The 21,999-nt window shown below is 39.0% G+C and overlaps 1 protein-coding gene across 2 annotated transcripts in view; it reads right to left on the bottom strand.

Moving 5' to 3' along the window:
• Positions 1-21,999, bottom strand: part of DPP10 (dipeptidyl peptidase like 10) — a 311,266-nt gene that overhangs the window by 241,939 nt on the left and 47,328 nt on the right. For both annotated transcript variants that reach the window (XM_064451108.1, XM_064451109.1), the window contains exons 2-3: positions 10,097-10,211; positions 2,065-2,160 (exon numbers count right to left, since the gene is read on the bottom strand). In XM_064451108.1, the coding sequence (XP_064307178.1) occupies positions 2,065-2,160; positions 10,097-10,211 (211 nt within the window). The remainder of the gene's footprint in view (positions 1-2,064; positions 2,161-10,096; positions 10,212-21,999) is intronic.

Raw genomic sequence — 21,999 nt, 5'->3', positions numbered from 1 at the left:
AAACACCTAACTTCAAGCTTAGGAGTTCTCGTATTGGCTGCGAAAAATATCACTGCAGAAAGACTGGATATTACTACAACTGTGCTGTTAATAAAACACAGGGACCTTCTTTATTAAACAGTATTTCTAAAATTTTCAATAGATGGAAAGTACATAACTGTACAATCTAATCGCTTTTAGACTAGATTGCTAACGACCTCCGTTTTTCACATGATACTAGTAAAATTATCTTCCATTGTATGTTTCTTAAGATGAATTTTGAACACCAGAAAAGAAACCTGTACCCAAGCAAGTGTTTAGCACCCAATTCTATGTTTCTTTTTACCGCATCCAGAAAACTCAGCTTTTATCTTATCACAGGCTGTAGAACAGAGTTAAAATTACAATAAACTACATGGTTTACAGTATCAACACTATTTAATATAACTCAATCTATAATCCTTTAGTTTTATTGCCCTGGATTTTGAAATTAATAGTATTTTCATGCATAGAATATTATGCAGACATTATGAATCACTACTAGCGCTCTTAGACAAGTAACCTCACGGAGTTTTTGAGTAGCAAGGGTAGTGTATGCAACTAGCATAAGGATCTTCTTCCATTATGTACTTGCCTGCTTTTAGTGACCACTTTAACTGACAATACTCGGTCTGTAATATCTTTATCTAACAATTAGAAGCAGTATTTTTCAAGTAGAGTGGGGTCAGAGGCAGTTGCTTTGTGACTTTAACAGATAACAAAGTCATCAAAAACTGTTTTAGGATTTAACTGGCCAGTTTTAACTGGAAAAAAAGTTTTCTGCCGAACACAGGAATCTCTTCCTCTTGGCAACAGCACTGTTCTGGGCTTTACCCGGTACCAGAGTTTTTGGCACTGACTACAGACAGAAACCAGTCCAAAGAAGAAACTAAGGGCATCTCAGCAACTGTATAGTCACTGGAGGTGCTGGAGGAAAACGAGTGGCAGGAAACGAAATGGAGCCTCCCCTCTCTCACCCTTAGACTACTGGATAACAAATAACACCAGAGCTGGTCCTGGAGGTCCTGGAAAAAAAGACTGACCTTACTTTTCTGCCTTTTTATCCTTTTTATTTTTGAAATGTACTTACCTTTGGTTAATCCCATTTCATTCTTTAGAATATATCCTAAAGCAACAATTCAATTCAATCATATAGCTTCCTACCAATGAAAACCAATCTAGTTATTACTGAACACCAACATTGATTACTATAATACAATCATTATTTCCTGTGCAAAGTTATTCTGAATTTACATTCACAGTCCCGACTTTCAAACTCCTACCTCCCATAGAGCACTCCTCAACAATACTCTATTTTGCACAAAGCCGATTGTTATTCCTTTGATTCTAACACCTGGAGTAATACAAAGATCCAACACAAAACAAAATAGATGGTTGCTGTGTTGTTATTTGTACATTTCTTGTAAACAGAAAGAATGTGAACAAACCATGTGATCAAGAGAAAAGGATTTCAATGAGCTGAAAAAATTAGCTTGAATTTGTTTACTTTTTTACATTAAAATTGCATAATTCTTTGGGAATCTGCATACCACTGATAACTCATTTAGGTAAGTAGAACATTAAATACAATCTGTAGATATGAGAAAATGACTAAGAGCTGTACATATTGACATTTTTAAGAATCCATTCCAGATGTGAAGAGTCAGAACTAGTTCTCAAATCCCAAAGTTCAGGTATTAATAGAATAATTTATCTTTCTGAATTGATCTTTTTATGAATCCATACACAAGATCCAGTTCTTAAAAACAATTCTACATCACTGCCTGCAACTGAGTCAGCAGCACGAACAGAAAATTTTAGTGGGTTTCTACTAGACAGAGCTTTAAAATTAGACAGCCACTTCAAAAATTAATGAAACAGACGTGATTCAGAACTACAAGGAAAACTGGGACAGTGGCCAATTTCAAGAGAGTTTGATATTTTAACTGATTCTTTCTCAGTGCTTGGATAGGGATATCCAGTGCCTGGATAGCATAATTAAAACTATTACCCAGTTTCAGATTACGTGAGAGATTATACACTTACCATTAATCCATTTGGCTTCTGGATTATGAACTATGAACTCTTTTCTGAAGAGATCTTCCAAGGATAATCTGGTTTCTGATGAATTTGCGAGTTCATCTAAAATAAACATAAAAGGATCATATTAGATAGTTATTAAAAACAATTTATTTAGTGTACTTTGCAAAACAATGAGATTACACAACCAGAATACATAGTTCAAAGGTCATGTTGAAATCAATAACAATACCTTGCTCTTAGTTGTTTTTTTTTTCACTACAAGAAAATGTTCCAATTTTCTTCAGTAAAGCTCTAGAAAACAAAGCATTGGTACCTTATGGACAGGACAACTGAAGGATGTAGTACTTGGCTATCTATTATACTGGGACTGTAGTGGCAAAGCTCCTTCTTCCCACAGCCCTACACCACAAGGAAAGTCTGATTACAAACCAAAACAAAATTTCCTGACAGCCAAAGGATATAGGCCATATTGATCACCTTCTACAGTCAGAAACTAAGTTAACTACTCCTGTAAGCAAATACGGATCCAATTTTTCCTATCCTACACATTAAAATGTAAAAAAAATAAACACCAAAATTATATATGTACATTTTATAGTATGTGCTTGCTCCCTAGTGATAAGCACAACATACCATTTGGCTAACAGCCTTGTGTTTTTCCCAAACATGACAGAACCCAGGAATATTGTGCTTCTGAACATTAGCCAACAGTGATTTTCCAAACAAAAAAATAAGTTGCCAGCTCCTGAAATTGTCTCCATGATTCAGAAAAAAAACAAAAAAGCTCTGCTAAATTCTACTTTAATATCTTGTGCTGCAGGTTAAATAAGTAAGTAGCAGAGATTCAATAGTGAACTGTCACACTAACATGTGAAATCAGAGGCACTATTAAAGCAAAAGTTTTGCTGTCAAAACACAGTTTCCAATGAATATTCACCGACAGCAGCTATGCACTTCCCCTAACTGCTTTAGGCTATTTAGGAGAACAGCAGCTGCCAAAAGCCACGTTACACATTGCCTTTGCACTAGCAAAAATATGCACCTCTGCACTTTCTACACAATCAACCAGACAGATGCCCAGTCAGGTCTTTCAATCATTTTATCATTATTGGCCAGGTTTGCCATAGACTGCTGCAGTATTCCCCTGCTCTATAAGCTTTTCCTCCCAGTGTGTCAGGCATCCACCTTCTCTACAAGAGGATCTTTTTGTTAGTCAGATTCTGTCCTTACAGATTGCTGATATTAAACAGTGCCGCTGATGACATACCCATAGAAAAAGAATATCCAGGATCACAGCGGTCAAGGAGCAATCTTGTTATCTTGATGTCAACCCAATATGTTACCAGCACACTTTTAACAAAGAAATGTGCTTTCTAAAGGTCATATCCTGTAATGCATTTCAGATTAAAATATGACCCCTTCCCAGTGAATAAAGTCAATCATAGGTTTTTTTAATTGGTCTTTATTCACCCAAATTTCTCAATTAGAGGCCCAGCTGAAAGCTTACTGGAATCAACAACAATATGACTTTTTTGGCTTTAAATGTCAGCACTGCCTGCTGCAGCTGCTCCAATTTGTATTAACAAGGTGCATCCTTGCAGTATTGAAGAGAAACTCCTTCTTAACGTGCACCATAAATTTACGATAGACACAAGGCCATCACAGCTGCTCACTCTGTGGCGCTGCTGCATTTTGCACGTGCCTCCCTCCCAGGTCTCAGCAGGGCCCTGGTAAGCACTTACTCACCATAATCAACTCTTCTTGCACTTGATATCTTGTAAGGCTACGCATGCAGAGTTGTTCAAATCCTCTCTCGTAAGACAAATGTTCTAATCCTTAAATAAGCTTTTTGCCCTCTTCCTACCTACCAGGGATCAAAATACCCTGTTTGGGTTTTTTTTTTTTTAGCCTCGAAGTCCAGCATGGGACACGATATTCCACTTGCAGTCTTACTAGAGCTTTAGAGCACAGTAACATTATCTCTCCTGATTTATACCTAATCCCTCTGTTTACACATCATGGGACCTTGTTAGCTCTTTTTCCTGCCACACACTGAGTTTTTATCTACAAAGTAAGCACATGTTGTTATATATGCTCTACTCATCTCCACAACTACATTCCCTGTCTTCAAAACACTAACAGCATCATCAAATACTGGGCTCTTCATATGCCCATTTTCCCCTTTCCCCATAACGTCGCTGACTACCTACCCTAAACAAGCCGTTTTCCATCACCTAGTCTGATTCAAGATACCCTCATCCTGATGCTGTTTGTGGTCCCGAAAGGATTCACCTTCTAACCTTTCTTGAGTCTGTTTCTATTTATTGTGACCCCTTATATCCTGCCAGTTTGCCAACTATCAATCAAGCTCACGCAACCTGTTATGTCGTAAAAAATTCTTACCCAAGACAGTTTAGTTTTCACAGATTTTATTTTACTTACCTACTTTTGTAAAAATAAGTAAAATAATACATCAACTGTGTACAGAAAAGCTATCAGAGAAGAAAGATACATCAGCTCTGCTCTCTGCTACCTAATTCACGTGCCCACCAAGTAATCTCTATATAAACTGTATTTTAAAGTAACTTTTTAAATAGCTGTTAGCATTGCTAAGCTGAAAAAACTAGCATCTTCAAGCAACTTTGCTAGATGTTTGGAAAGTAATTTTCTAATACTAAGTCATTGCCAATATAGAGCCTCATTTGTAATCCTTGACACTGGCTTTCCACTCTGTCAGTATCTCATATTGTATAATTTTTAAGAAAAATGTTGATTTGACATCAAAAGACTCTAAAATCATAATTTAAGTTCCCAAACTGCTTAGTTTATATATAGTAAGATGAATTACATATCATGTGAACTCATAAACACTATACTGGGTTAATCTTTCTTAAGCACAAACAGAAATTAGTATGTACTTCACAAAGTACTTGTTTTACTTTAAGGACTGCCTTTTTCCACTTTATGTTTATTACCACATTACTAAATAGCCTACTATCTCTTTTTCATTTCCATTTGAAATTTTATTGACTTATTCCTTGAAGGAATTATATTTCCAATGTCCTCACGCTATTTCCCATGGATTTCCGTATTTCCATCTGAAATTAAATGTATTGTTTATAGAAAACGAAAACAGATTACAGAAGATACAAACAAAATCAACTGTTAAAAACTAAATGGCTACTTTTTAACTATACATCAAACTAACAACAGTTCAACAACTGCTGTGTGCTTATTCAGAATAACAAACCTGTTTGTGCTTACTAAACTAGAAGACTGCAAAAGTAGAAATTCATAGCCTCATTACTTTTCATGAGTTTACAGGATATTATTTTTGCAGGTTAAAAGTAGTCTAAACACCCCATAAAATTTGCCTTCTAACTTAGCAAATGAAACTAATAACAATGTATTATAGTATATTATTAACTCAAACACCTTACTGACTTTTCTGTGGAAAAAGAAGTTTTAACACTAGAAATTAGGGTAAAGGCTTGATGTCAAATGCCATCTGGAAAGTGGAAAAATGCCACTAGTAAACTGTATGGAAGCTAACAGGCAGTCCAATAACTGGGAAGTAGTATAGCTCATATTACGTTTGCAAAAGGAAAAAAACAGCTTGCCAGAAAGTAGACAGATATCAAAACTTGTTTGCCAATTTACACTAGATACAGGGAGCCTATACAGCATTGAATGGAAACCTGATTCTGGTAACAAATCTCCACTTCAGCAAAAATAATTCTTAGTTTGGTTTCTAGTCTTAAGAGTAGTATGAGAGATGGTATGGAGGGGCTGATCGCAACCCTGTTCTAAACAGAATATTTATCTGTTGGGCATAATCCAAACTGATCCTCTTCCTAGAGCCTGATTTTACTCAAAACAATTTCAAAAAAGCATTTTCTGTCAGTTTGGCTGAGCTAAATGTTCCCTAAAGGGATTTTTCTTCAAAGATATCTTTTTTTGTTGTTGTTGTTTACATCAAGAGATAGCAAAGCAAACTCTTGAGTTTGCTTTGAGTCTGATCAGAGTTACATGCCACTTACTCAACAGCAATTTATCAGCATGCATGGTTTAAATGCTAACATCAACACCTCAGTAAAGGAGTCCCACATAAAGCATTCGAGTCTGCCACACCTTCAGAAACTGTAAGTTAACGTGAAGGTAGAACTACTGTCATTCCCAAAATGAAAAACAGCCTTCAGTGTTGTGGCAAAACACCTATACAAGCGTGGCACTGTCCGCACAACTCTTAGGCTGTTCTTAGGTGATTTTTCATACAAAAGCTTTCAGCTGCTAGTACTTCCAATTCAGCACTTCTCAGTTTTGAAATGCAGATCAACAGCGGTCGATCAGATAGGTCTTCAGATAATTCCTACAACGTGGAACATACTGTCATGACGCAAAGCACAAAAACATGCTGATTTAAAGGCAGGAGTGAGGCACCGATCCCAGAAAACATACCTATGACTATTTCAGTATGTGCAGGTATGTGATGAAACTCCAAAAACATGAAACAGAATAAAAGCAGAACAAGAAAGATACCTGTGTTGTCTTTACACTGACACACAAACCAAATGATGGCTTCTCATAAACAACTATTTCTGTCTCTGCACTGGCTGCTAATTCCCAATATAAGGGAAGTATACTTATAAGGTTATTCCCAAGCTATTTTTCTTCTTTTGTTCTCTCTTAAATACTTCTCCAGTAATCATCTCCAAATATTACACAAAAATCAGTAGATTCATAATTAAATTGCCCCAGAATATAAACGGGTTCCTACTCTGAAACTCCCGTTTTCCACACTGCAGTCCCTTACTCCAACAAGAGTAACCTCATTCTTTGATATCTTCATGTACTTTCTTTATCACTGCATTTATCTAATAGTGAAGAAAACTGGCAGGGATACTTGCCTGCAAGCCTTCTACTCCCAGCTACAGCACAATGTAGCAATTGGTACTTGGTGGGTGCAATGGGTTTGTTTTTTTGATGCACTCCTTAGTCCACAGAGGTTCACAGAGAGCTGTTGAGCCCCAACGAGAGGTTAATGGACTGGGAGTCCATTCGGACTCTACCACTAATCTTGTTACTGAATGGTCTGGTCTTCCATTTTTCCATCTCTTTGTTGAGAACACTAATACATTTATAAAGTTTCTGAGTATTAGCATCGATGAAAAGCAATATAAAGGGTACCAGAGTCTTACTAATATTGCTGGTACAATTTACAAAAACCACAACCATCAATGCAACACAGATATTTCATATTTTAACAGAAGCTAAGATATTAGTAGGTCAAACTACATCTCTTATTTCAATACAGTTCCTGCTTAGTGTTGTATACTCAAGTTACAGTTAATCTAGTAAAAACCACTAAAAATTTTTAAAAACAAAAATCAAGATCTTCCATTTAGTTTTAATACCACTTGCATCTTTAGCAGAAGCTAAAGCCTCTTTGAAGCCTTTTGCATATAACTTACGTAGAAGATTTTCTTTTAAAAGCTTGTTGTCTCATATAGAAGCACTGATCCCTTTATTAAAAGAAGCATGAAAGCTGCCACTCAAAGTTGGAGTGAACTCAAATGAGAACTGTTAAAGTGTACACAGACCTAAGATTTTCTTATATTGCAAACAAAGCAATGTATAACTAACTGTGGGCAAGGGAGATCATTTATGTTGGATTTGGCATATCAGTAAATACACTTTTGCCTCCACAAAGCATTCAATCATCAGGCTTCTGAGCAACCACCATGTGAAATTATTATCATCTCCATAAAAACAAGCAGCATGATGCACAGTATTTAGGGGAATTTACATGAAATCTAAAAAGCACCCATTGGTACAGGCAGAACTAAATAGGGAAAGAAGTCTCTGATGTTCAAAATAGTATTAGAAATTAAAAGCAACACACTCTGAACTATCCAAGGTAACACAGGACAAAATTCTCGTTATTGCACTGAACATCTTAATTCAGATCTATTATATTTTATGAGAATTTGCAAAACCAAGTATTTATAACAGATTGGTAGCACCTTAGAACTGAGCACTTCACAAGAGCCAGACCTGTGAGAAGAACTGAGCACTTCACAAGAGCCAGACCTGTGAGAAAGTCTACAAGTTCTTCCTCCCTTTAAATACCAGACATCCCAAAATGATCTTACATATATTCGAGGCCAGATAGCTTCAGCTACAGTGCTTAGTACCTGCCAGCAAACCGGCAGAGTATCAGAATATTTTATTTCAAAAACATATTAATTAATCATGAAAGTGGAGGGGGAACAGCACTGATTAGGATCAAAATAGGGAAGGTAGCTGTCCCACAATGTACCTCCAAAGCTTTCTTTGGCAAGCATTTCCAACCTGCAAGAAACCCCAGTTTTACAGACCTAAATCATTTTGGAGAAAAGGTTTTTATTTATATCAAGCTCTACAGTCTCTGTGGGATATCTTAGAGCATCTGAACTGACAGAACTAGTTTTCACTCGCCTGACTTGAACTGAAATGTAGGTCCCAGCTTACATCAAGTTTTCAAGCAAGCTCTCTGGGTTCTGAAACAGCCTCAGAGATGCTGTAATTCACTGAGCTTTAACATATTAAAAAAAAAATAATTAACATTCCCTAGGTTGTTTATCCTTTTTTTCCATGAGTGCCTTCAAAGACTTCAATCATATTTTTATATCATTAATAATTGTATATAGCTAGAAGAGCCACAACTGATGTTTATTTTTGTGGATTCCAGTATAACACTTTTGAGATTTTACAAGCCTTAAAAAAAAGTAACCTCTCCTTGAAAAGAAAAACACTCTTCTGTCTTAAAGTGTACTAGGATACACCACCATTTGCCCTCAACGTCTGTTTTTCATTATTCCCTGAAGAAACTCCTATACACTGAGACTACAGCAGCACAACTTTGCTTTTATTCTTCTCAAAATGTTCCAAGTGGAAACAGTCACTTCTTTATCATTCCTTGAACAGCACTATGCATATGTAGCAGATATTTATAAAACAGAGGAAGCAGAATAGCCCATAGTATTGCTACGTACTCTCTCCAGCTGTCCCGTTCCCTCTGACAAGCAAAGCTTTTTGATCCTTTTCCATTCAGTCTCACCCCCTTCCTTTCAAGCAGCATCAGTCTACTACTGTACTTGCTCATGCGCAGACCCACCCAGCTTCCCCTGATGATTTATCCAGTGGCCAAATTGTCTGCAACCACTATTTAACTAAAAATCACTTCACTAACCTTTTGGTTTACACAAACTGAGCATTTGCACGGCAGAACATTTGCAGACCAATATTTATTATGTAGGTATGCCATCCAAATCAGGTACTTTGCATTATAAATTTAAATCTGACAAAAAGAATTGAAAGATAGTTTGGCTTTAAAACTTGTGAAGTGTTTCCTTCTCTTAGCTTCCTAGACATAGGTAAATGGCTGCTGCCCCAGTAGCAAAAAGGAAATCTTTAGAAAAATAACCCAGATCAAATTAGAACACACAAAAAACATTAAGCATAATTATTTTAAATGTTCAACTGCTTTTTTTGTCTACTACTTACCCTCCCCACTTTTTTTTCTGTAACTGAACCGTTAAGTAATTTCCCCTCCCTTTGTTTCCAAGCATAAGAAAAGGGAAGAAGCTTGTGCATGTATGTATGAAAGATGCATACTTCTGGTTCAGTGAAAAGTTTCATTCTCAGTATTAGTTTTTCATGATACCCAGCTTTCTCTTAGCTCATCTGTGAATGTGAAATTACACCAAGACACAAGTGACAAAATCTTAAAGTCAGCACACATCTGCTGAGGCTAATAAGGATTGCTTGTAGCCATCTCAAGGCTGACACAATCCTAAGGACCTACTGCCAAAGCCAAATGCTTCTGTTCCACAAGGCCTCCAGTTACTCTTGAGTCCCTACAGGCACCGAATTTATAGTAGCCAGAAGTTAAAAATGCTTAAGGGCAAGAGATACTTTAACATTTATATGTCATTTTAATGACTGCATTATGAATCATACACCTTCAGTAAGATAAAATAAAGAAGTAGGTTACCTGGGGTTAAAAGAATGACAGACATAGTGATGAGTGAACAAACAACTAGAATCACCAGCAGCGCAATAGCAATTCCCTTCCAGTTCCTCTGCGGAGGGCTGTTACTTCCAAGTTCCTACAGGAATGGAAAAAAATAAAATAAAAGGAAAAGACCATGTTTCATAATCATAGATTTCTAGAACTCTTAGTGATAGGACAAGTGCTCTGTGCATACTCATAATCACAATATGTGAGGTGATCATGATCCCTCCCCTCTTAATACCACACAGTGTCATCCAAAGGTGTGTAACCCTTATGCTTTTTTAATAGATCTATTTTTTTAAAATATATATATGTAATTTTACACCCCTAGGAGACAAACAAATGAGCTTATACAAGCTGTCCAAAATAGGCCTGGTGTTAAAATAGGCTGAACATAAACTTCAGGACAACATCAACACGCAGTTTATAAGATAATTACAGAAATGAAATGTAGCAATTTACTGTAATTCCACCTAACGTGGTATGGACCATAAAGGTTTAAATACACATCCTTTTTAATGTACACTATTAAACTTATTTGTAATAGAAAACATTTACAAAACTGCCTGAGGGTCCAAGTATTCCATCCAAAGCCACACAGCTCTTATTCTCTATACAGTAGTACAACTATAAACTGTTCCCCTATTACTCATAAAAAACCAACAGTAGTTTATAACAAATGTTAAATGAATGCTTCTGTAACTACTAGGACACTTAAGCCTACATTCTCTGTGGTTACATGTTTAACTCCTATTAACTCCAGCCAGACACCATTTAGGTTTGTCAGTAGTAGCAATGCATTGCCGGTGTTCATGATACAGTGAGACCAAACAACACGTAAACATCTAAAAACAGAATGACAGAAATAATACAATTGTTTCATTCAATCCTAACTTTCTTTCACAGAAAACAATATTTCTTCTAGCTGTAGTTGGCAAGCATAAATGTCTCTCTGCCACAATTACCCGTGCCTTTACTATCTGAATATTAAATTGCTGTGGTAAGACACTCTTTGGAAAGAATCCTGGGAAGGACTTCTCAGAAGATCCCACTTCAGCCTCCTTACAAATTGTGTTATGTTGCAAAAGTGCTTCACAGTCTGTGCAAGCTTCCACTAAGCTCCAACTAAATACCAGGTGGGGTATAAAAAACGTGGGCTTTGGCCCACATTTGCCCTTGAAGACAACACCACGTAAAAGCCTCTCTCCACCTCCCCAGGACCTGCTGCCATAACATGCATCAGCAGAGCCCTGCAAGGCCACCTCTCTACTGAATGCATAGGGAGCAACTGCCACGAAAGATGAGAAATTACTTCAAGTCCCTCCTATTTGATCTGCAAACATGGTTTGTTAATCTTGCAAGTAGACAGCAAGAATATTCTTTCATAGAAAGAATTTCATAGAATCATTAAGGTTGGAAAAGACCTTAAAGATCAACAAGTCCAACCATCAACCCCACACCACGTCTCCTAAACCATGTCCCAAAGTGCCATGTCTACACATCCTTTTTTTTGAACACCTCCAGGGATGGTGACTCCACCACCTCTCTGGGCAGCCTATTCCAATGCCTGACCACTCTTTCAGTAAAGACATATTTCCTAATACCCAACCTAAACCTCCCCTGGCACCACTTGAGGCCATTCCCTCTTGTCCTATCACTAGTAACTTGGGAGAAGAGACCAACCCCCACCTCACTACAACCTCCTTTCAGGTAGTTGCAGAGACCAATAAGGTCTCCCCTCAGCCTCCTCTTCTCCAGGATAAACAACCCCAGCTCCCTCAGCTGCTCCTCATATGACCCGTGCTCCAGACCCTTCACCAGCAGCTTCGCTGCCCTTCTCTGGACACGCTCCAGGAACTTGATGTCCTTCTTGTACTGAGGGGCCCAAAATTGAACACAGTATTCGGATGCAGCCTCACCAGTGCTGAGTACGGGGGCACAATCACTGCCCTGCTCCTGCTGGCCACACTATTCCTGATACAAGCCAGGATGCTGTTGGCCTTCTTGGCCACCTGGGCACACTGCTGGCTCATGCCCAGCCGGCTGTCAGCCAGCACCCCCAGGTCATTCTCTGCAGGGCAGGTTTCCAGCCACTCTGCCCCAAGCCTGTAGTGTTGCATGGGGTTGTTGTGACCCAAGTGCAGGACCCAGCACTTGGCCTTGTTAAACCTCGTACAGCTGACCCCAGACCATCAATACAGCCTGTGCAGTTCCCTCTGTAGAGCCTTCCTACCCTCGAGCAGATCGACACTCCTGCCCAACCTGGTGTTACCTGCAAACTTACTGAGGGTGCACTCAATCCCGTCATCCAGATCATCGATAAAGATATTAAACAGAACTGGCCCCAACACTGAGCCCTGGGGAACCCCACTCATGACCGGCTGCCAACTGGATTTAACTCCATTCACCACCACTCTCTGGGCTCGGCCACGCAGCCAGATTTTTACCCAGTGAAGAGTACACCTGCCTAAGCCACGAGCTTCTCTAGAAGGATGCTGGGGGCGTCCAGGTAGACAACATCCACAGCCTTTCCCTCATCCACTAGGCGGGTCACCCTGACATAGAAGGAGATACGGTTGGTCAGGCAGGACCTGCTGGATCTGATCCCCTGGTTGTCCTGCACTTGCCTGGTGAGCTCACTCAAGATGAACCACTCCATAACCTTCCCTGGTACCGAAGTCAGGCTGACAGGCCTGTAGCTCCCTGGACCCTCCTTCTGGACCTTCTTGTAGATGAGCGTCACATCGCCAAGCCTCCAGTCATCTGCGACCTCCCCTGTTAACCAGGACTGCTGGTAAATGATGGAGAGTGGCTTGGTGAGCTCCTCCACCAGCTCCCTCAGTACTCTCAGGTGGATCCTATCTGGCCCCATAGACTTGTGAGTGTCCAGGTGGCACAGCAGGTCATTAACTGCTTCCTCCTGGATTATGGGGGTTCATTCTACAATCTGTCCCTGCCTTCCAGCTCAGGGGGCTGAATACCCCAGGGATAACTGGTCTGACTTAAAGACTGAGGCAAAGAAGTCATTAAGTACCTCAGCCTTTTCTTCATCCTTGGTGGCAATGTTCCCTCTTTGCATCCAATACAGGATGGAGATTCTCCTTGGCTCTCTTTTTGTTGCTAATGTATTTGTAAAAATATTTTTTGTTATCTCTTACAGCAGTGGCCGGGCTGAGTTCTAGCTGGGGTTTTGCTGTTCTAATGTTCTCTCTGTGTGACCTTAACGAGATCCCTGTACTCTTCTTGAGTTGCCTGCCCCTTCTTCCAAAAGTGGCACACTCTCCTTTTTATTCCTGAGTCCCAGCAAAAGCTCCCTGTTCAGCCAGGCCAGTCGTCTTCCCCGCCAGTTCATCTCACAGCACATGGGGACAGCCTGCTCCTGTGCCTTTGAGACTTCCTTCTTGAAGAATGCCCAGCCTTCCTGGACCCCTTTGCCCTTCAGGACTGCCTCCCAAGGGACTCCCCCAAGCAGTGCCCCAAACAGGCCAAAGTCTGCCCTCTGGAAGTCCATGGCAGTGGTTCTGCTTGACCCACCCTCCCTGACTTCACCAACAATCAAGAACTCTATCATTTCACGGTCACCAAGCCCAAGACAGCTTCTGACCACCACATCTCCACTTTCACCTTTCTCCTGGACAAAAGGGCAAAGGGATGGTGCTAACTCTGACACCTCAGCCATCTTGTTCTATGGATAGGACTAAGACACAGGCATATGAATACTTTTTCACATACATATTATTTCATTTTTGTTTTCTGAATTATACATGAGTGAGAAATTGACATATTTCAGCAACAGAAAATGACAACATTCTTCTGCATTCTTGGCTAGCGTACACGACCTCAACACCATATGCACCCAGAACAGCATCTCTAACAGTGTCATTAATTTATTTTTTTTTTTACCCCCTCATATGTTAATTTCCACCTGTAAGATAATTTCTCTCCAGAAACTATATGGGGAATTCCCCTATGCAGTCTCTAAGCAATCCCTCACAGGAACCCTCAGCCTGCCATAGATCCCAGCAAGGAGCCCCCCACTGCCCTGTCATTGCTGCCACCCACTGGGCCCCATCCTCCTGCCTGGCCTGGGCCTGGCTGAGCTTGCTCATTTTAGAGCTTTTTATCCTCATCAGAGAGAAAAAGTAGCCAGCCTGTCTACTCGGTTTCAGCCTTAGGCCACAGCCCGCAGGGGATCAGCTCCCTCACCTGATGGGCATTAGCCTTCCCTTCCCCACAGCTGACGGCAGCTCAGGCCTAGTCATAAATAGCTGCCCGCCAGCCTGGGCTTCTCTCAGTCCTTCCCTCCCCGTGGCTGTAAGAGTAATTGTACATTTTTATTATTACACAAATCTCCTCTTTGGTGTTGATACTGACTGAATGGCAGATAATGGATGATGTTCAATTATAGCACATAGAAGGAAATTACTGAGGACAGTATCGGCATAAAATTAGCAGGCAGTCCCTCTCACACTGAACCCTGTGCAGCTTTCCTGGGGATCGCCATGCAGGAGAAGCCTGATTACCATAATCAACAATGCATCTTTAATGCCCGTATTTTTTTACTGAAGTTCAGGACTCCTGGCTTCCACAGGCAGTGGGCAAAAAATGGCATAAGCAGGAACTCCTGGCATCCATCTCTTTCCCCCATCCATTGCCCCTATTTCCCAATCCCTTGCAAACCTGCCTGCTCCCCTCATTTTCTTCATCTCTTTCTGATTCATCCCACCTTGTTAAATACTAATTACCACAGCAACTTCCTGACTAGCCTTAAAGACAGTTGATCTTCACCACCCCATTTGGTGATCCCTAGGGTATGAGGATTGCATGGTTCAATCCTTTCTGGACAGCCCTGGCCACACTGACATTGCTAGGATCCCCAGCCTTTTCATGGGAATATAAAACTTCTATATCCTGCATGTAAACTCAGGTCCAAGCTATTATTTTCCCTTAAGTAATGATTATTTTAATGTCAATAGCATAGTCTAGAAAATAGGAACTTATTCTAAGCATAACAATGTAATCCTTATTCATATGATACTTAGCAGAGTCCAGCTGAAACAGAAGAGCTAGCAGCTCATATAAGCAAGTGGCAGTGAGAAAACCATAGTTAACCTCAGTAAATTGTGAAACACTATTCCAAAGGAATGACTTGAATGACAAAAGCTGGACAATTTGATGAATGTTTTCTATACCAAAGCCTCAGAAAAAAATACCAAGTCCTCATTATTCAGAATATTCTTCTTGGCAGATATTAATGTTGTTCAGTTTCTAAAAATAAAGCTCAATTTTAAATACTCCTGCAATTTTTTGCAAGGAGTATATCGAACTGATGAATCTAGCATTGAGAATACAAAGCTTACTGTAACCCACAGTGAGAAAGAAAGGGGCTTCCAGCTAGCTGAAGATCTTGGAGACTGGCATAAAAAGGAGGACTTATGTCTGACTAAGAAGAAAGTACTTGGTTTTAATAATTATTTGTTCCAGTTTACTAGATCAGAAGTTATTAAAAGGTCACAAGGATGTTTTGATATTGAGTGACAACATTCTGGTATGACATTTGCAAAGTTAATGTACGCAAACAAAAAGATTTGATGAAATATTAGAAAAATTACTGTATAAGGTGAATTCATAGTACAACCACTATCAGGGACATCTCCAGTCAACTCCCTTGATGTTAACCAATGCAACCCTTGGACTATAGCCTACAGTTTTAAAATAGAGTAAGCTGCTGTTCTTCAACAATAAAATACTTTTAGCCTTGCACTGCTTTTCAAAATGGTCATAAGCAAAAGGCAGTTAAACAGATTTTTAGACTGTGTATCACTGGCAAGACAGAAGCTGTCATTTTTGAGTATGACAAAAAGATAGAGGCATTCAAGAGGAAACATCATAGAGAGCCGTACAACGAGAAGCTTTTGACATCATATAGTTTCCCCATAACTAACTGCTAACTGGTACATAACAACAACGAACACGCAGATGGAGATTTAAGGATCTAATCTTCTAAACAGGCTCCTCTACTAAAGCAGTTTGAAAAAATACCAACTTTTGAAGACGGTGTTTTTATATATAATACTATCTATAATGTTATAGATTTTACAATCTAACTCTAATGAATCAGAAAATGGCTGCTCAAAGCATAATACAATTGCAAGTATTCTCATTATTTAAAGTACCTTTTTCACAAACTATTTAATTGCACTGTTGCCAAAAACAATGCTTAAGTAACATATATATCTGAATGTACTTTGTGATTGAGTCATATCTTACTAAAACACAGCTACAAAGAGAAAAATCCATTATACTGCACACACACAAAAGCTTACACCAATGTTATAGAACCTAATGCTTTTGGCCTACTCCTGCCAAACGCTGAAGACCACATTTTACCCTGAGCTTTTAATCACTACTATCAGTGAACTCAACATACATAACCAAAGGAAGGTTCTAGCCTAAGAGCCTAAACTTTCTGTTTTGTGATCGTCTCCATTTAATCTCTGTTGAAGAGACCCGTAAAAGAAAAATTGTAACTTGCTCTCAGACTGGTTTTACAAAATCAGGTATTATATGGCATTACGGAGGATACAAATAGTGTAATTAAGTGATGACACCAAAATTTTGCAATAGTAACCAAAACAAAGGCTAGAAGAAAAATCTGCAGAAACTGGACATGAGAGGGATGACAGGCTGAGGCTGCCAAAGGAGAGCATGAGCCATTTCAACCCTTCAGCATCCCTCTACACTAAATCCCACTTGACACTGCAAAATGAGGTATTTCAGAGGGAAATGGTGAAAAACTATATCCAGCAAATACACAAAGCAAACATAAATCAAATATGCTGAAGCATTTTTCTCTCTCCTTCTCTAGGACAATTTCTAAATATATACTGCCTCTCCAAACACAAGTTACTGACTGATGATGAACTGATTCACTACAAGGATGAAAATCTTTAAGTACTAGCAGGACATAGCTTTGAATTTCACAGTCTACAGCATGTAACCTCATCCAGGAGTTCTGAGTTGCTGTTCTGTATTTTTGAATTAAATACAGAGTCTGATGTGGATGTTTCATCTTGAAAATAAAAAACAACTACAAAATTACTTCCACAATGGATGTGTTACACCTGAATGTAATGAGAAGACAGAACCCAAGTTCCTATTACAATAGAAATAAAAACACAGAACTCATCTCCATTAAATTTATTTCATATAGATATATGTTTTTTTATCCCTTGACACTGTAAGTGCATATAATTTAAGAGTGTCCTTTTAAGTAGTATTGGGGATATTGATTTGGGAAAAAGAATCACTTAAAATTAATAGATGTAGCACCTTTAGGAAAAAAAAAACAAAACACTCAAATATTTTCATATTTTTACTTGAATAAACTTAAAATCTTTCTTGTAAGCAGCATATCCAGAAAAAAAGTCACAGCTTACTTCCTAAAGCTTATTGAGTTGCACAGTTTTATTGTTAATCAATGAGGATAAAAAGCCTTTAAGACATAATTTTTCTAGCAAACACGTACAACTAAGGAGACAACAAAAGGTCAGAAAATATTGCTGTAACATGCTGCATTAATAAGTCAGGTTTTTGAATTATCTTAATAACATTTTCCTGATTTCTTGGAAAACTATTACTGTAAACCACAGCACAATTTCTACCATGGAAATAATGACAGAAGCAGTAGGAGGCTGCTTGGTGCAAGCAGGCACACTGAAGTGCACTGGCTAAAGCCTGGGGACTAAAGAGTGCCTCTGCCAGGCTTTTCCAGAAGAGTCAGGTTAGTTAAAATGCGGCATCCTCTTTGGGAGAAGAAATGAAAAACAATCCTTTAGAGACATGCTAACCCTGAGAGCTGGCATCTAACTCAACTGCTTTTTCTCATGGAACTGCCTGCCTGTGCTGCGATCTACCCAGCTGATAAGTGGTGCAATGAGCCAAATATAGAAAATATGCATTTATCTATAAAAATTAAGAACAAGGATTCCACCAGTTCTATTTCTGCTGTGTACAGTTGGGTACAGCTCAAAGCGGAAGCAGGGATTCTGCCATTATTTCTGCAGTCTGGAGTGAACTTCACCAGGTTGACATGCTCAGTCCTACTAGCGTGCAGATGCACATTGGTGTCTACACCCAGACTGTGGGTATTTGAAACAGAAAACCCATCACTGAGATGTGGCAAAGGCTGGTGGTTGCCTGGTTTTGCGTTGGGGCACTAAGGGCAGATGGAGGATCTTGTTTAGAGGTGCCACAGGCTGCAGGAGCTTCTGCCAGCATAGCATCTTCCGAAGCCTTGAATGAGTTGCTGTCTTTCATCTTTTTCTTTTTTTTTTTTCCCCAAATGTTCCTGTACTGTCACCAGGACAAAGCCTATAGAGGAAAGCTCTAAGAAGAATCACAGCCTTCCCTTATTTTGGCAAGAATTTCAGGGCAAAGTGCACTAGTAGGAAAAGCAAATGTAATTTGCTTTGCAGTAGGAATGAGAATGAGTCTCACTCTGTAGCTTAGGTGTAATCACGACAATATCACTTAATGACTCCTCCAGCGTCTACTTCATTAAACTCTACCATTTGCATTCCCCAAACATGAAGAAAAGGTGATAAACATATAAAGACAGTTTCATGTTGTATCTCAGGTGTTTTAAAAGACAGACTGAGGATACGTACAATAAAAAGACTGCAGTCTTTCCAGAGTTCTTTATATAGCTGGTCCTACCTGCCTTGATTTTGCAGTGTACTATTTGCAGGAAAATTACCACAGCGAGCATTTAGAATTTGTGATGAAATGATTGCATCCATTCCTTCCCAGCTGTTTTTGAGTAATCAATCCCATGGCCTAGATAGCACGAGAGACTAAAAGACAGATCCACAAGGTGGCACAGGATAGTTATAATCCATTTGCATAAGTACCTATAATTTTCATCCCTCGTGCTCCCTTTACAATTCACTGTGTTGTAAGATCCTATTGCTCCAGTTCTTGTCTGAATGATTATGGTCATACAATTACTTTCCCCGGTCAATATCTTTATTCATCAGAACATTGGCGCTTCTTTTCGGAGTCATTGTAAAATGCCAGCTTCACAGGAATGCATGCGTCTCCATCAGCTCTACAGATAACGGGCATTTTAAAGAGAGCAGCTTGTTAGCAATTACCCTGCTTAAAACAGGTGCGGGATTTGGATATGGGAACAATCTGTCTTCCTATTTTTATTTCTGTGGGCGATGCTGGTAAGAGAAACCCCTCCTTTTGCAGAGCCAAACTGAAAAAAAGCCAGCCCAATCCAAAACAAATGAAACAAACAAAACCCCACCCTGCCTCAGTAAAACTAAACTAAAAGAATTGTTGCTGTACGCTTCTATGGGAGAACTTATCTTGGGCCCGCACATCTCCGGGACACAGGGCTCTACCCACCCTGGGGACAGGGATGCACAGACATCAATACGATGGATACAAAATGTCCGTTTATTTAGCTGCGTCACACGCTTATATAGCTCTTGCACTTCCTGTTCCTGCCACTCCTATGGGGAGGAGTCTATCTTTCCGTCACATCCCGTGATCTTCCGGTCGCCAATCCCTGTCTATTCCTCTACAAAGAATAAATGTGCACACACAAGTCATTCTGAGAAGTGTTAATCACCCACACTGGTTACGTATTTTCTTAACTTTGCAAAACATTTTGTGCTTTTTTCAGCCTTGATCATTTTTGTACTAAGCAGAGAGAATTTTTCCTGGCCCTGCAAGTGCCCATTCACAAACTGAATTTTGGTAATTTTTGGTATTTTGGTACAGCTTTGTCAGCACCCTTAGTTCCTACTACTCACCAAAAAGATCAGAAACATTTATGGAAACTATTTAATGTATTATGGCTAGCATTAAGAATGCATTTCACATCTTCCAACTCATTTTGCAGTGTACCTTGTAACATTTACTCAAGCACAATGAGCTAGCTATTACACTAGACAAACAAGTAAAAGACTAACTTCTAAAGCATTCTACTGAAATCCCTGTTCAAGGGCTAATCACAGTAGATGAGTTTAGAATTTTGGTCATTACTTTTACAGGCAATAAATACAAAAGCAGGGAGAAAATGGGGTCAGCACAACTGATCAAAACAGCGTGACACACGCACAAGTTAAAATTTGTGGCCATCCACTTTTTTTTTTATGAACACAATAGTATTCACATTTGCAGCACAGAAAAGCAAGGGAAAAAAGTACGTGAAATGCAGGTCATGGCAAATACTGCCATAAAGACTGTTGAGTAGCTAGGGCAGAGGGAGACTTGGATAAAATAACAAAGGATGACAAAACTGGTTTATATTTACAATAAAAAATGGTCACGATGTAGAGACAAGCTACAGCAGGCAAAGGAATTCCTTTGGCCTTTGGGAGACGAGTTGAATGTAACACACTTCTATTAAGAGGTATAATGCCAGGTAGAGTTATAGCAGCATCAGAAGCAACTTCATTGAGACTCAGTATTTCAAAGTTGTTGCCCCTTCTCATCCTGTGTTCACAGTCTTTTTGTTTGTTTCTAACAAGATTCAGAAGTAAAAATACTGTATTCTTTTTCCAGTCCAGCAGAAATACTTGGAGAATTAAGGAGAATAACAATGTCCGGGCAAGATGTGAGTAAGTATCTTGAGACTCAGATGTACGCATGTACATGAAAGCAACAGATTCACCTATAGGGATTTTTGCAAGTTCCTAAGTAGAACAGTTACTGAACAGCTGCTTTATTAAATATGTCTTTTTGCAACAGTCATCCAACCTCCCCTGCAAATCTCAACTGTCGACAGTCGACTGTCAAGAGGAGTCACACACCCTTTTTGGGGTCTGAGGCTCACTGCTTGCCCCGGTGTGACTCCAGCCATGTTCCCCATGTCCTCACCAGACCACAGCTCCAGTATTCACATTGTGCTACATCTTCTCTTCCTCACCCAAGTCTCATATTGAAGCTAATGAGATTTTCATCTGAATATGAAAAGCTATCTCTGTATCTTGAAGATTTCATTTCCAGTGAGCCCATGCATCATTAGTATCTAGAGGAAATCAACAATTCATTTGCCATAAATAAAGAAAATTCTTAATGTATTTCACTAAAGCAAGTAATGACAAGGACAGAAAAAGATGGCAAAGCAGCATGCACAAACGTGATTTTATTGCAGGTGACTATGATGTAAAGGAAGAAGTCTATATGAATACTGGCACAGTCATTTATGGCCAAAAAGGTATTTTCACAAATTCCTATTGATCCAAACTTTAATGAAATGTCACAAGACAGTAACATATTTCTTCCATTCTTATTCTGTTGAAGAAAAATCACTCAATCAAGTAAAATAATATACCTCAAAAAAAGGCATACAACAAATGAACACAGGCTGTACATGTTGCATACCTACAGATCTTTCTACAGATGTAACAAAGTTGTTTGCTAGAATTTGCCCTTTTCATTGCTCAGAAACTAAATTATTCTTTTGCCTGCTTTGCTTTTTTTTTTAAAAAAAAAAAAAAGGCTTTTAAATGTGTTTTTATTTCTCAGTATATCTGCAAGGTCCCATAACAAATGACTTTTAAAACTGACATAGCTGATTTTGGCATTAATGAGCAGATCTGTCTGACTACATAACATTACACTTCACTGAAGGTCGGAAAAATAGGAAAGGTTACTATACTGCAGTAATGTCACATAAGTCAAATTCAGGTTTATGCCACATAATTTTACAATTTAAATTGAATACAGTGCCCCTATATTTAGTGGTATAACACCAAGCTATGCAGTGGACTATAACTTTAATGTAAGACCACTGCTAAACCAGAACTATAATTGCCTCTTGGAGTTTCTCATTGTTCAGGTATTTGTACACATGCTTAATTTTA

This window comes from Phalacrocorax carbo, chromosome 5 (genome assembly GCF_963921805.1).
Source record: "Phalacrocorax carbo chromosome 5, bPhaCar2.1, whole genome shotgun sequence".
In the NCBI taxonomy this organism is placed as follows: domain Eukaryota; kingdom Metazoa; phylum Chordata; class Aves; order Suliformes; family Phalacrocoracidae; genus Phalacrocorax; species Phalacrocorax carbo.
The sequence above is the reverse complement of the archived record's forward strand: the minus strand, read 5'-3'. Positions and strand labels throughout refer to the sequence as shown.